Source organism: Channa argus, chromosome 1 (genome assembly GCF_033026475.1).
Source record: "Channa argus isolate prfri chromosome 1, Channa argus male v1.0, whole genome shotgun sequence".
Lineage (NCBI taxonomy): Eukaryota > Metazoa > Chordata > Actinopteri > Anabantiformes > Channidae > Channa > Channa argus.
The window spans coordinates 2,889,930-2,903,361 of NC_090197.1; the positions used below are offsets into that span (position 1 = coordinate 2,889,930).

The 13,432-nt window shown below is 40.8% G+C and overlaps 2 protein-coding genes across 6 annotated transcripts; both read left to right on the forward strand.

Moving 5' to 3' along the window:
• The first annotated feature begins 2,798 nt into the window (after window positions 1-2,798).
• Window positions 2,799-6,624, forward strand: LOC137100024 (uncharacterized). 3 transcript variants are annotated; one of them, XR_010910838.1, is made up of 8 exons: window positions 2,799-2,955; window positions 3,654-3,929; window positions 4,209-4,478; window positions 4,841-4,945; window positions 5,159-5,224; window positions 5,491-5,618; window positions 5,854-5,922; window positions 6,307-6,353. XR_010910838.1 is itself a non-coding variant. In XM_067477596.1 (8 exons), the coding sequence occupies exons 1-7, from the start codon at window positions 2,895-2,897 to the stop codon at window positions 6,354-6,356; spliced, it is 897 nt and encodes a 298-aa protein (XP_067333697.1). In that variant the 5' UTR covers window positions 2,799-2,894; the 3' UTR covers window positions 6,357-6,388; window positions 6,501-6,624. The 3 variants fall into 3 exon arrangements, 2 of the variants coding, with proteins under 2 accessions (XP_067333697.1, XP_067333705.1); XM_067477596.1 differs by lacking the exon at window positions 5,491-5,618 and adding an exon at window positions 6,501-6,624 and having other exon boundaries at window positions 6,307-6,388; XM_067477604.1 differs by lacking the exon at window positions 5,491-5,618 and adding an exon at window positions 6,501-6,624 and having other exon boundaries at window positions 4,212-4,478; window positions 6,307-6,388.
• A 326-nt stretch (window positions 6,625-6,950) lies between these two features.
• LOC137099994 (uncharacterized) lies at window positions 6,951-11,591 on the forward strand. 3 transcript variants are annotated; one of them, XM_067477532.1, is made up of 8 exons: window positions 6,951-7,088; window positions 8,056-8,364; window positions 8,783-9,052; window positions 9,377-9,445; window positions 9,821-9,862; window positions 9,967-10,080; window positions 10,258-10,314; window positions 11,027-11,591. In XM_067477532.1, the coding sequence occupies exons 1-8, from the start codon at window positions 7,028-7,030 to the stop codon at window positions 11,182-11,184; spliced, it is 1,080 nt and encodes a 359-aa protein (XP_067333633.1). In that variant the 5' UTR covers window positions 6,951-7,027; the 3' UTR covers window positions 11,185-11,591. The 3 variants fall into 3 exon arrangements, 2 of the variants coding, with proteins under 2 accessions (XP_067333633.1, XP_067333645.1); XM_067477544.1 differs by having other exon boundaries at window positions 10,263-10,314; window positions 11,027-11,123; XR_010910834.1 differs by lacking the exon at window positions 11,027-11,591 and having other exon boundaries at window positions 9,821-10,080; window positions 10,263-10,281.
• The last annotated feature ends 1,841 nt before the right edge of the window (window positions 11,592-13,432 follow it).

The window sequence follows — 13,432 nt, forward strand, 5'->3', positions numbered from 1 at the left end:
TAATATTATTATTGCAGATGTGAATAGGAAGGAACTGCTCTCCATACTTTGTTTCCGGGGCAGAGTCAAATGTTTTCAAAAGACTGTTTAGTCACCAAATTCAGGTGAGAATGTGTCCTGAGGAGGACATATTGTTGGGGTGGTGCATGAAGGTGGACCCAAGTAAAAAAAGAGAAACAGAATGAGGGTAAAATGGCAAATAATATAAGTCGGGGTGAGCATTAATGATACAGGAAAATAAAACATGAAATAACAAGCAGGCAAGTCTGTGCCTGGGACAAACGCGGGTTGGGCTGGAGGTCTGGCAGGAGGCTGAAGCCCTCCAGGGGCCTACATGGAGGCGGCGTTGGTGACTGGGTAGGCAACACATTTCCACCTATGGATGGCCAGATCTCGAGCAAAGTAGGAAGATGGCCAGCATGTCAAGGAACTCTAGGTCTGTAAAAAATTACCTCCTTGGAAACTTTAAGTCCTTCCAGGAGAAGGGCAGAGAGTTCTAAAGCACCACTAGGCCAGGAAAAGAAACAGGCGGTTTCACGGTGTCTCCCCCTCACACGTCTCAGGGTCCGATAGATGGCCAGATCAATCAGAAGAGTCAGGAATCCAAAAACACGTCAGGTAAACCAGGGAGCAAGGTGCACTGTCCATGAGTTAGACGGAGGATCTGGCTGGGGACTGTGGGGTATAAATGAACCAGGGAACAGGTGAAAACAATCAGAATGATGAATGAACCTGAGGCAGGAAGCAGCTAAAAGGTGCTACAAAATAAAAGTCCTGGGCAGGAAGTGGAACTGAGGTCCGGATCATGACAGTTAAACTACCCCGACATGTTTTACTTCCATGAAACAGTATCAGCTAGTACTGAACTGAGGTGGGACAAATAAAAAACAGGGCCAAGGGGGAGGGTCTGCAGTGTGACCCTCATGCTGTGCTGATAAAATGGTGTATTAATGTGGCTAATGGCAGCAGACCAGTTTATGTTGCAGATGAGTTTGATGAGATGAGTCACTGTCATTTCCCCCTCATTGGTTTCTCTTCTGTGTAAATGTAAATCACACAGTTTTTAGTTTGTCAGTCACTTCCTTCCTGTACTAAACTCCCTCTCTGGTTCATCTTGGTTATTGTCTTTTCCAGAACCTTCTCGTTTGCTTCTGTTCGCCAACTCGTCCTCTGGGATTCTGACACACTCTCTGCTACTTTTGGAGAAAGCAAAGCTTTCTGAAGCAAATATGTTGAAAATGCTTCATTGTTTTGAAGCATGTGACTCAGTTAAACATAGCGACGTCTGCTGGTCAAATCTTTGGTTCTACATGCAAATGGCCGAAATCAATGGCCAGTTGATCAGAATACAAGAGGGATCATTTGTTTAGTAAAGTCTGTCTTATGAAATCAGATCGTCAAACTTTGACTCAGATGTAGATCTGACGTTCACAATTGGTGCGACACCTTTCTGATACGCGAGTGATGTAACAAAGCTTTATTTGGGGTAGTCACCAGGGTGAAGCGAGGCTTCGACACATGTTGTCACGATACTTCTGCTTCGAAAGCCCGATGTGGGTTCAACTATAGTCTGCTCTGAATGATACATCCCTATCACCCTGGATTGTCACCCCACCATCTCAGCCCCATCATCTCCCTGCTGCACCTGCTCAGCTGCTCCGCTAGACCATTGCTGTAATTATTATTGAAAAGTGAGCTCACTTCCTCCGAAGTCGTATATTGTTTAATCCCGGCACATTTCCCCGGCCCGGGTTTCCTCATACAGCAGTTCTCCTTTCCTGCCCATTGCTCACCGTAGCTCCGCACACACCCTTCACCTTATTGGGTTTGCACTTCCTCTCACCTAAAGCATATGTGATGTTCACAACAGCCCCTCAGAGCTTTGTGCTTTGAATGAAGAAGCTTTCGAAGTAAATGATCCACTGAGCGTTTTCAGCCTGGACACAAATAGTGGGCTGATGTCTGTCTGGGTAAAAGAAGCAGGGAAGTGGTTACAAACAAACCTCAGTTGCTTAATTGCAGCTTGATGATGGTAAATGATCGAGCTGCAACAGTCATGGTTACACCACAATGCTTTCACAAGCTTTTAAAGTGGCACACGTGAAGTTTCTGCTGCCGATTTTAGAAAAAAACCCAACGAGTTGTATCATGTTTCCACAAAGAAAGTGACACTGCTGTTGCTATGTGGTTGCTGAATGTGTGCTGAAACTGTCAGTCTAAATATACTGTGTTACTGTGTTATTACTGTGTTACTGTGTTATTACTGTGTTACTGCAGCATCTGCATTTCCCACAGATACGCTGTCAGGTTAACAGTGTGGTAGACAAAGTGCTGATAGGTCAAGGTTTGATTCCTGATGGTTAAGATGCAGCTGATTAATGAGGAGTCAGGCTCACATTAAACCAGACATGTGAAACTGAAGTCTGTCAGCTCTGTCCGACAGTGTGGATGTGAAATATTGATACAAATACGCAGGAAGAATTAAGGCAGAAATGAATAAAAAACGGAGGCAAGGAAATGTGTGAGGATCATCATCAGATCGCTCCCACTGTTCCCACCCAACTAATGTGACATTTCCTGCAACTTTGAATGTTTGAGCCGTAGCTACTTCAACAATTATCTGTTAAAACCAGCAAAAACCATTTGCCTTAAAAAAAACACTCATAGTTACTTTGAACATCTATTATACGTGACCTTGGTCACATCATCAACTCAGCACCTTTTTGTGAATTGCTGCCTCCTACTGGTGTAGCAGTGTCTGTACTGAAGAATTTTCCACAGACAGACTGATACGCTCTCATTTGTCACTGTGGGTTTTACTAGCACAGCCACAGAAAGCTCAGTTCCTGTTCTCAGCTCAGACTGTGCTGAGTGTTTGTTCAGTCGCTGTCAGGATGAAGGTGACTGTCTACAGCTGCTGGTTCTTCCTTGTTCTGGGCTCTAATGCTGCAGCAGGTAACAACAAACTAGTTATTAGTTACTAGTTATTAACTGTGGAAAATCCTCTGTTGTTATTGGTTATGTTTTTTAACAATGCTTAAGTTGTTATTAGAGCATCATCTACAATATACAGTTTGTGTGTGTGTGCTTGCTACTTAAAGTACACACACACACACACAAACACACACACACTAAAGGGCTGTTTCAGGGTTAAGTCTTTACCTCTTTAACTTATCTCGACGAGTCTCCTCACTTCATCCAGAGACTGGACGGTTTGGTGTAAAGAGCCAAAGACAAAGCACAGGCCACGCAGATAGAAGTACGTGTGTGTGTGTGTGTGTGTGTGTGTGTGTGTGTGTGTGTCTTTGTCTGTGTGTGTGAGAGAGTGAGTGTGTGTGTGTGTGTTGGTCTTCAGTGACTCTATTATGAGACATTCAAAAATATTTGACTAATTTTAGCTGCAGTGCAGAAGCGAGTATCTGAGGAGTCTGCTGATGGTGTCAAAGTGATAAAACTTTCAAGTTCCCAAAGTCCAACTCTTGTTATCATCAAATCTGCTGATGATTTTTGAATTAAGAGGTTTTCTCTGTAAAATGTCCCACAGAACTGACAGACTCAAACTACTTTCTCTAACCGACAGTGAAAAGAACAATTTCACTCGTCTACAGATGCTAAGAACAGATGCTAATTTCCTTTTTTCTTTTGTTTTACAGAAATAATCCAGAAAGTATTTGAGGAGAAGCAGCAGATCTCGCTGCCTTGTCCTCCCCCTGTGGATGCTAAAGTGACCTGGAGCAGAGAGACAAATGGACACAAAGAGGACATACTGACGGCTCACGACGGAGATAAAAAACACATCAATGACCCAGACAAACGATTCAGCTCGTTAGGAGACAAGTCTCTGTACATTAGCAGAGCTGCAGTGTCAGACAGTGGAACTTATTTCTGTAATAATAAAAAAGCTGTGGAACTGACCGTGATCCCATCAGGTAACATCACAATGTACAATATGTTGTGTAACTGTAGTAACGTGCCGATTCCTGTTGGACAGTAGTAAAGTGTGTGATCATGTAGTGACGTCCCAGTTTAAGAACAGGTCTGTCCTCTTGTTTTCTCACAGGACGAGTTCTGCTACACTGAGATGAATAAGACACTTCTTTGCTTTGAACATTAATATCAGTAGATAATTCTGCTCACATGAGATCAGTACATGTTGACACATTATGAAATCAATTGTTCACCAATCACTTTGCCTTTGTTGTGTACAGCAGCAGTAATATTAAATGCTACTCAAAGAGCCGTCGTCACTCTGAAATGTTCCCCTGATGTTGGAAGATCGGATCCAGCGTGGACTCGAGAAGTCAAAGGAAAAACCAAAAGTGTGTTTGGTCAAGGTCAGGACGGGCAGACTGAAGACCACAGCAGGTTTGTGGTTTCACCTGTGAACCAAACACTGACTATAACCCGCGTGCAGCCTGAAGACTCTGGGCTGTACTTCTGTGAAGAAAAACCTGCCGCTTACGTGATCGTGATGGACGGTAAGAAATCTGGAAAAGAGCAAATATGAATTTCTGTTGAACTTAAATGTGCTGTATGGAGTTTTTGACTAAGTGTAGCACCGTGGAGCAAAGAGTAAAGGAGGCTTTGTGGAGCCTGTGCTCCTGAAAAATCCAGGTTTACACATTGTTGCTTCCAGCAGGTTGTTAGGACCCACAGAGACATTGTACAGACAGTCGTCCTCTAGCAGTTGGAGTATTTAGGACGTGAGCAGAAAGTTGGTGAAGTTGGTAACAGCTGCCATTTGGGCCTGAAATTACAGTGATGCTACTGTGAGTCGTGTAGGAACAAACTACCTCCAGGACTCGTTGTGTCATAAATAAACTTCTGTTCTATCTTCCAGCTGCGTCTGCACAGCAGTTCTTATGGCTTCTTGGAGTGTTCCTACCTCTGCTCCTCATTTTGACCGTCCTCTTCCTCACATGGAGACACACGATCAAAAGACGAGGTGAATAAAAACTGAGAGTGAAAACGTGCATCTGTGGATAAGACGTTTAATCAAAGGACAAGATGTTGTTTCAAATGTCCTCAAATAACCACTTGAACACGCAAGAGAAAAGAAACATTTACAAAACCATCAACATCCCTTATTAGTCTGTACCACGTCCACATTTGATGTTTTGATCAGAAAAGGTGATGTACTGACACTCTTGATTGACAGGAGGTGAACAAAGAGACACTGTCTACGCTGAGATAGCAGACAGACCAATGTTTGAACTGCAACAAGGTGAGAAATGTGTCATCCCTTATTTTAAACACTGACCTGCAGCTAAAGTCGTCTGTTCCATTTGTCTTCGCTCCTCTAGTCCACATCCTGGTTCAGTAAGAAAGACACTGAACCCCATGTCTATGAAATCAAAGCTGGGGTGTCTGAATCAGTCCATCCTGCTCTGATACAGTTTTTACAGTCTGCACAGCCCTTCAAGTAATTGTAGTTATTAAATTACAATAAACAGGAAGCTAATAAACCTCTGCTCTTCTCTGATTGGTCAGTAGGGTGAGGCTCGCTCCAACACTAGAAGTAAATATCTCTGCAACGCTGCCAGTGATGTGCAGTGAATCTGTGTCACATGAGGCTGAGACAGCATCTCTACACATGGAGCAAGCTTCTATGAAAATATGTAGGAAAAATGTTGACACACTTATTTTAAACCAACATTTTGTTGTAAAAGTTATAATTTTCAGTAAAATAATCTGAAGGTGAATCAAACCAGCACGAGCACACATACGCTCTTATCCACGATCCTCCACCTGCAGAGAATCAGATGGGTAAAGTCTGAGCTGCCATCAGTGTTTAGCTGCTTTGTTGTACTGTTAGTTAATCTGTATTTATTCATATTTGTCTGATTTCTACAGGATCATCTCAGCCGGACGAGCACATTTATTCCAACGTTAACAAACCCTGTCATCACAGAAAAACTGAAGGTGACTTTTCAAACATAATCATCAGTTTATCATCAAGGTCTCAGAAAAATGGTTGAATGCAGGTTTAAACTTGTCACAGCCAAACTGCATTAGCTCATTAGTTTTCTAGTAGTGGAGTAGATGTTTTAAGTATAACATGAAATCAGTAGTTGGCTACAAATATTTAGTCCAGCATCATTAATTAATCTGGATTATTACTAACTTTCTGAAATAGAGCCATTTAAGTTGGTACTAAGTCCAACTGGAACATCCCCGGTTACAGAAACCATTAGTAAATAATAGTTGTAAGATACAGTAACTGATCCCACGTTACTATAAGAATACTTATAAAAACACAGTCATTAGGTGACAGTATAGTGATTCACATCATTTCTCGACTCATAGATGTGGATGGTTCCACGTATTACTTACTGGAGACCCCTACAGCACCGTGACCCGGAGTTTGAGTGGACAACACTTTTATCAGGTAAATAATAAGGTTTAACTAATTTAATCCAAATCACATCTAAACACATTCAATAAAAAAACTTTTTATGATTGTTTTTTATTAAAATGAGACGTTTTTGGTTGTTTTACAGAAAATCCTCAGGGCAAAGTGAAGAACCTCATCCAACCAAATGGACAGAATGAATTGTGTTGCAGTTACTTTTATTAAAAAATACATTTAAACTATATTATTGTAAACATTTGAATATGTTCTTTACTTCTACCATCAGTTACTTTGTGTGTGTGTGTGTGTGTATGTGTGTGTGTGTGGGGAGGGTCTTTTGGCTTTAGTTGACGTCCATATCCAGCCTGTTGTCTTTCCCAAGGTGTCAAAGCACCAACCACTCCACCACCATTCTGCCCCAAATCTCACTGTAAAATCTAATTTCTAGCTAAAATACAACATGTATTTGAGTTTCTCCTTTTTCAAATTCTGTTTACTTTACTTATAAATCCAGAATTAACGGAGGCTGTGAATACAAATTTCCATTTTCTAGCACAATGGAGTCAGAGTCACTGTATCAGGAAGAGGAAGAGGAACAGCAGAGAAGTGGAAAACTGTGTCACACTCTAAATAGTCCAGTCAGCTGCTCATTGGCAGTTTGATGTTTGGCTGAAGATGCTCACTCTTCTGATCTTCTGTTGCCTTTGGTTTCTGCTGATTTTTCTGAGCTGCTCAGGTAGTAAAGGTCATTTATTTATTAGTAACATTTTATGAATCACAATTAAATTTTAAATTAATCCTCAAATGAATTTAATTTTTTAGGTTGTATCTCAAAATCAATTTATAGATTTTTGCTGAATGTTTATTTAAATGTAACATGTGTTTTTGTTAATTAACAATGTGTTTAGAGAAGAACCTAAAGATGAAGTATATTTGTCAGCCATTTTTAAATTTCATAAATAAACTAAATATTTATAACATTTTCAGATCATCTCAGAACTGCGATTCTTCACATAAGACAAAAACAAAATTGCCTAAATTTGTGAAAATAAAGTCACAGAAAGTTACATTTGTTTTTAAAGCTGTTGGATTTTTCACATTATTCCAACAAGTCTGTTCAGTAATGCAAAGTGTTTAAATTCTGTTCGTTGTCTATTCAGTAGGAAATGTTTTTCTATTTCCAGGTTTCCATGAGTTAAAAAAGGAACCACGGAAAAAACAGGAAACGATGCTAAAAAAATGAGTTGCTGCTACAAATAGAATTGGAATTAATGTAAAATCAATGGATAAATAAATAATAATAAATGGAATAAATGCACATGAAATAATTCACACAGGCCTTTAGAAAATGTCTATATGATGAAATGGTTCTTTAATGACAACTTGAAATCAGCCAACGCAGACAGAAAATACTGAATATTGAATAACTTCAGAAATAAACACAACATATTTTTAACCTTACAGTATTTAAATAGAAAAACTTACCCTTAATGAAAAATATCATCATCATACAGCTGCTCATAAACCTCCTCGGATTCAGCCCAGTTGTCCCTTGAACATGTTTTTTACCTTTTCTTTTAACAGCAGTAACATAATGTAGATCTGTTACAAGGTCAAGAATGAAGCGAAATAATTAGAAATAAATAATAAAAGTTGAGAGAAGTTAAATGCACCTCTGACTTTAATAACTGTTTCTGCTTCAGGTCTTGAGTCTGGAGGTTCCAGCTTGTTGGCCCGTCTGCCTCCTCCAGTGGTGATCCGGTTGTCAGTCCCTGAGAATCACAAACTGTGTCTGCAGTGTGGCGGCTCCGACAGCTCCCATGTGGTCTGGACTCATGAGGGCAGGAAGGTCCTGGTGACCCCTCAGAGAACCGACGAGCCAGACGGGGACGAACAGCGCCACTATGGCCTGCGGTCTGACGGAGGCCTCTGCTTCAAGCAGCTCGATGACTCTGACAGTGGGGAGTATCACTGTAACGGGCAGATGGTGGCCGAGCTGCAGGTGCTGACAGGTACACAGGGTCGATTAATCCGCCCGTAAAATAGTCCCTGATGATGACATCAGGCGATTCGTGCAGAGACCTAAAGGGACCTTCAACAAACCGTGTTCTTATGGCCGTGAAGTTATTTAGTGTGATGAATCATGTACTGGAGCTGATTGTGCAGGAAAGAAACAGAAACCAAAGGCTGGGTGGGAGATGCGGTGAAGCTGACATACACTTAGTTTTGATGGATTCCTTCTGGTGGAAAAGAGGATGTGGAGGGTTGAATGTGATGGAACAGCTTGATTCTCGCATTCTTTTTACTTACACAGCAACTGATACGGTCATAAACGACCATATGAATCATGGGTTGTATTATAAAGAGTTAAAGAGGAAGAAGTTACAGTGATTCAGGCGCCATCGCTTCTCTGTGTATCCACCCCATCAGGTGATGGCTACGAGGTGCACGGAGGCTGGACGCTGCTGCTGCCCTGCAGCTCATTTTTCAAAACCAAACAGAGGTGGTTTCACCGGAGAAAACGTGGGAAGTGGGAGCCAATCCTAACCCGGTTCAAAAACGGCTCGGTGAAACCAGAGAGGGAGGGGGGGCGGCTCGGCTTCGAGAACGACGCCCTGCAGATCCTGAACCTGCAGCCAGAGGACGCCGGAGAGTATCAGTGTAATGGACAGGTGCTGGGCAGAGTCAGCGTCCTGAAGGGTGAGTTTGGTTCACCTTCCTGCTGGTCTTTGTTTATTCTGACTCTAAATTATTTATATTCTTAATGTATAAAACATATGAAACTGTTGTGTTAACATTTAAGATTCAAATGTCAAAACCTTCTTAAACATTTATCCAATATTTGGAAAGTTTTGCTTAAACCATAATTATTATAATTTCTTTTTTAGAGACAGTTTCATAAACCATATGTGTCTCTGTGTGTAACAATTCAAACTGACTTTAAAAACTACATTTCAAGTTTTGCATCAGCTTATTATTTTCACATGTTCTAAGAGATTTTAAAACCTCTCTCTTATCCATCAGGGCATCCAGAGCCAACGAGCGTCCACTCATCCACCAGAACAATTACATCACCTGCTGTGACAGATTCAGGTGGGATTTTCTTACATTAGAGCAAAAACAGCACAATAAATAAGGTTTGACACAGTTTTGGTGGGAAATGAAATAATACAGTGAAGTTTAAAAGCAAATGTTTCGATATTAAGTCTCAATTAACGAATAAGTAAAATACTGCAAATGTTTTTTATTTATGTTTTGCTTATTGTTTTTTAATACTGAAGACAAATTTTCAATATCTTTATTTGTTACTCATGGAAGGTCAATAACAGAAATGATTTGCATTATGTTCCATATAGTGAACATGTGGTTTTAATACTTGTCCCTGAACAAAAAGAAAAACGAAATAGATTTTTTTTTAGTATCCAACCCTATTTTGAATAGTTGTTTCACATTATTTCTGTTCAACAGATGTTAAGAAAAAGAAGAAGGAGAAGAAAAGATCTGAAAATGGTTGGTTGGTCAACATCACATCACCTTTTGTCTTCCATACTCCACAGTCTTTAGAAAAGTCGAGTTCTGTTTGGAAAAGTGTGAATGTGTGTGGTCTCCCTCAGCTCTGTTCTTGGTGGCTGTGGTGGGTTTCGGTTTAATGATGCTCCTCCTGGCTGCAGTCTGTCTTTTACTGATAAGCATGAAGTGCAGGAGGAAGAAGAACTACAGATATGCAAGTGAGTGGTCAGACATACGGAAACCCACAAGTGCTATTATCATTATTTTTTTGATCTTTATCAGTTCATCTCTGTAGCTTTTCCTCTCTCTAAATCTTTTGACAATAAAAATGAAGATATATATATATATAAATATTTTGACAATTGAAAAAAAACTTGTTGCTGTTTCCTCCGCAGCGCAGACACATGAAGACACCGAGCTGCAGCCGTGGACGTCAGTCAACACACAAACTGGTAACTTCACCTTTGTGCATTACATTATGACATGTGTAGCTGAACCACATTGACTCCTACTATCATCATTACTTCAGCAGCAGCATCTAGAGATTAAATGATGATTTTTTTTTTTTTTTTTGTCCTTTCGGGTTATCCTGTGAGTTCAGGGTCTCCACATTGGATCATTGTCTGGGGAGGGTAATGGGCTGTTGGGGGTTCAGTGTCTTGCCCAGAGACACATCGCTGGGACCGGAAATCAAACCACTGACCCTGTGGTTGCGAGTGAGCTACAGCTGCTCCCCTATGATCGATCGAATAGATTATTGACCGAGAATTTGTTGCATCTATGTTTTCAAATCTCAAAATTTGCAAGTTGTTGCATTTTGGCTTTTTTGCCTGCTGGTGAAAGAAGATGAAATAATAATAATTGTTGGTTTTAACAATTTTGAGGAAAGACTTTACATCACATGAGCAACATCAGCTATTAAAGCTACTATATGTTGACAGAGTTTAGGATGAAGACCAGGACTCGAGAAGGAGGACGGTAAACCCAACTGGCTTGATTTATTTTTTCACTGGTGCAAAAGTGCAATTAATAAAAAAAAACTCACAGAGTAAACTTGGGGATTTCTGACCCCTGACGTCTGAGCCCTGTTGCTGATCCAGCCTCTGATCCCAGCTGTGTGATTTCAGGTCTGTTTTCATCCTTGAACCACATGTTTCTCTGCAGAGTACGCGGTGTTTGAGGGTCCGTCACTGCCGGAGGAGGCGATTCGCTACGCGTCTCTGGGTCGACAGAACTGGAGGGAGAGACCCAGCAAGACGCCACCGAATCGAGACCACCAGGACATCATCTACTCCTCAGTCATCACAAGACCTGCTGCCTGATCCTGAACAGAACAATGTTTTAAACTACTGGCCTCAGTCATTGTGACTTAAATAAGAATAAAACTGATTTACACTTTGCTTAAATGTGATTTCACTTTAATCAAAAAATACAGCAAAGGTTCGCAACTATTTCTCAATGTCCTTTATTTTTAGAAAACTGGGAGATTGTGTTGAAAAGAAACTTACAGATTCTGAGACGTTTTTTTAATCAATCAGCTCGGTGACTCTGGACTTTACTACTGTGATGGAAAACCTGCTGCTTACCTGAATGTGACCGAAGGTGAGAGACAAGACTCCAGAGGACAGTATAAATTAAAGGGGTCATTTAGAGGAACTGGCCTTTTGGCCATTGCATATTTGATGAGTTGTTAAGAGTTACAGCCACTAGTACTAGTGGTTTTAAGGGGCAGTATGGACACTCTGATCAGAAAGTAAGTGACATGATTGTACATTTAAGGGGTAAAACAGCTGGTCACTGGGGCTGTACGCTCTACAAGGCCACATTTGTTCCCTTGTGGCAGTAGCTGTACTCAGTATTGAGCATCTTGCCACTTGAGTACATACAAGGCTTTTCATTAACTTGGTCACTGATAACTGCACTATTGACTTAATAACAGCAAATGTTCATATCCACAAATCTACTTAAACATAGAATGTGTCCTGAAATTGTTCCTTAACTAAAGAAATTGTACTGTCACTGCTTGAGAACATACGTGCACCATTTTGGCCCTCAGAGAAACCTGGAGGTCCAACAATTAGCCCCAGGGGTACATTAGTCCAGAAATGGACTCCTACTGTACTGTACCCAGTTTAAATGTCAAATTTGATTATTATTGTCGTCTACATAGGCAGCACGGTGGTAAAGTGGTTAGCACTGCTGCTTTACAGCTAGAAAGTCCCTGGTTCAAATCCCTGTGTGGCCTTTCTGTGTGGAATTTGCATGTTCTACACAAGATAATCGAAGCTCCAGAAGCTTCACCTTGTGATGTTATGGGAACGACTTTATATACACACAAAAGCTAAATGACATATAAACAAAGAACTACACTTAGTGACAATGTGACACATGAACTTACTATAGTAACCATGTGCACCATGCTGGTTACGATCATTATTGAATTACTCTTCTTCTTTGGTGTTTAATTATAGTATTGTTGAGATTTCTGCCACATCATGTTTTCTCCTACTACAAATTGTAAATCCCAATTACACCACTTGTCTAGTCTTCTTATTATTACTGCCCTAATTTTATCCTCTTACTGTCACGGTACTGCGGAGCTGCACTCCCCTGATGCAACATTTAGTACTGAAAGATTAAAAGTTTCAAAACTCATGGGATGTGAACTGATAAAAAAGGGAGTTGGATTTTACCTGACGGGATCACGATCACGTCTGCAGCTGGTACATTGTCACAGCATCGGCCTGGTAAATGTACAGAGAGTAATCTGCTGTAATCTAATGAGCTGTATAGTTTGTTTGGGTCAGGAAGAGGTCGCATGTCTCTGTCCCCGTCAGTGTAAAGTATGTCCACTTGTGTCTCGTTAGACTCTCTGCTCCACATCACTTTACCCTCACTTTGTCCCTCCTGAGGGACAAGACAAAGAGACGGAGTCCTTCTCGATTATTATTACATGGAGAGTTTCTGCAATAGAAACATAGTTTGAGATTAAATTGTGAAGCCAGTGGTGGGTTTAACAATGTTTTGCAGTGAGCACACGATTAACATTAGCAGAAAAAAAGGAGATGCTGATGAAGATCATGTGGTGTGATCTTTTTCTCAGATCTCCACAGCTTTATATCTATTAAAGCATAATTTACAATGTTTTATTATTATGAACAGCAGAAATGATCCATATCCTCACATGCAGGTAACCATTTCCAGAACTAACACCATACCAACAGGCAGTGTGAAGCTGACATCATCCTGTGTTGCGTTTTTGCTTTTATGCACCATGTTGTGAGATCTTTCCATCTGAGGTTTGAGGCCGCGTTCTAACAAAGACATGCACGTAAGTGCTGCAGCAGGAACCGGTAAACGCACTGCATTCTCACAAGATGCCGCTCGTGTTCCCCTACAGTTAACACAGGTTCACATGAAGTCATCTACAATAACAGGCAGAGGTGAGAATTTCTAAATGAGCATTTGATTTTCAATCATCGAAACGCAAGAGCAAAATATTGTAACTATACCAGCTTGTTTTCAAGTTTCTGCAAGATCCCATCCACAAGTTTTAATTCGCAAATAAAA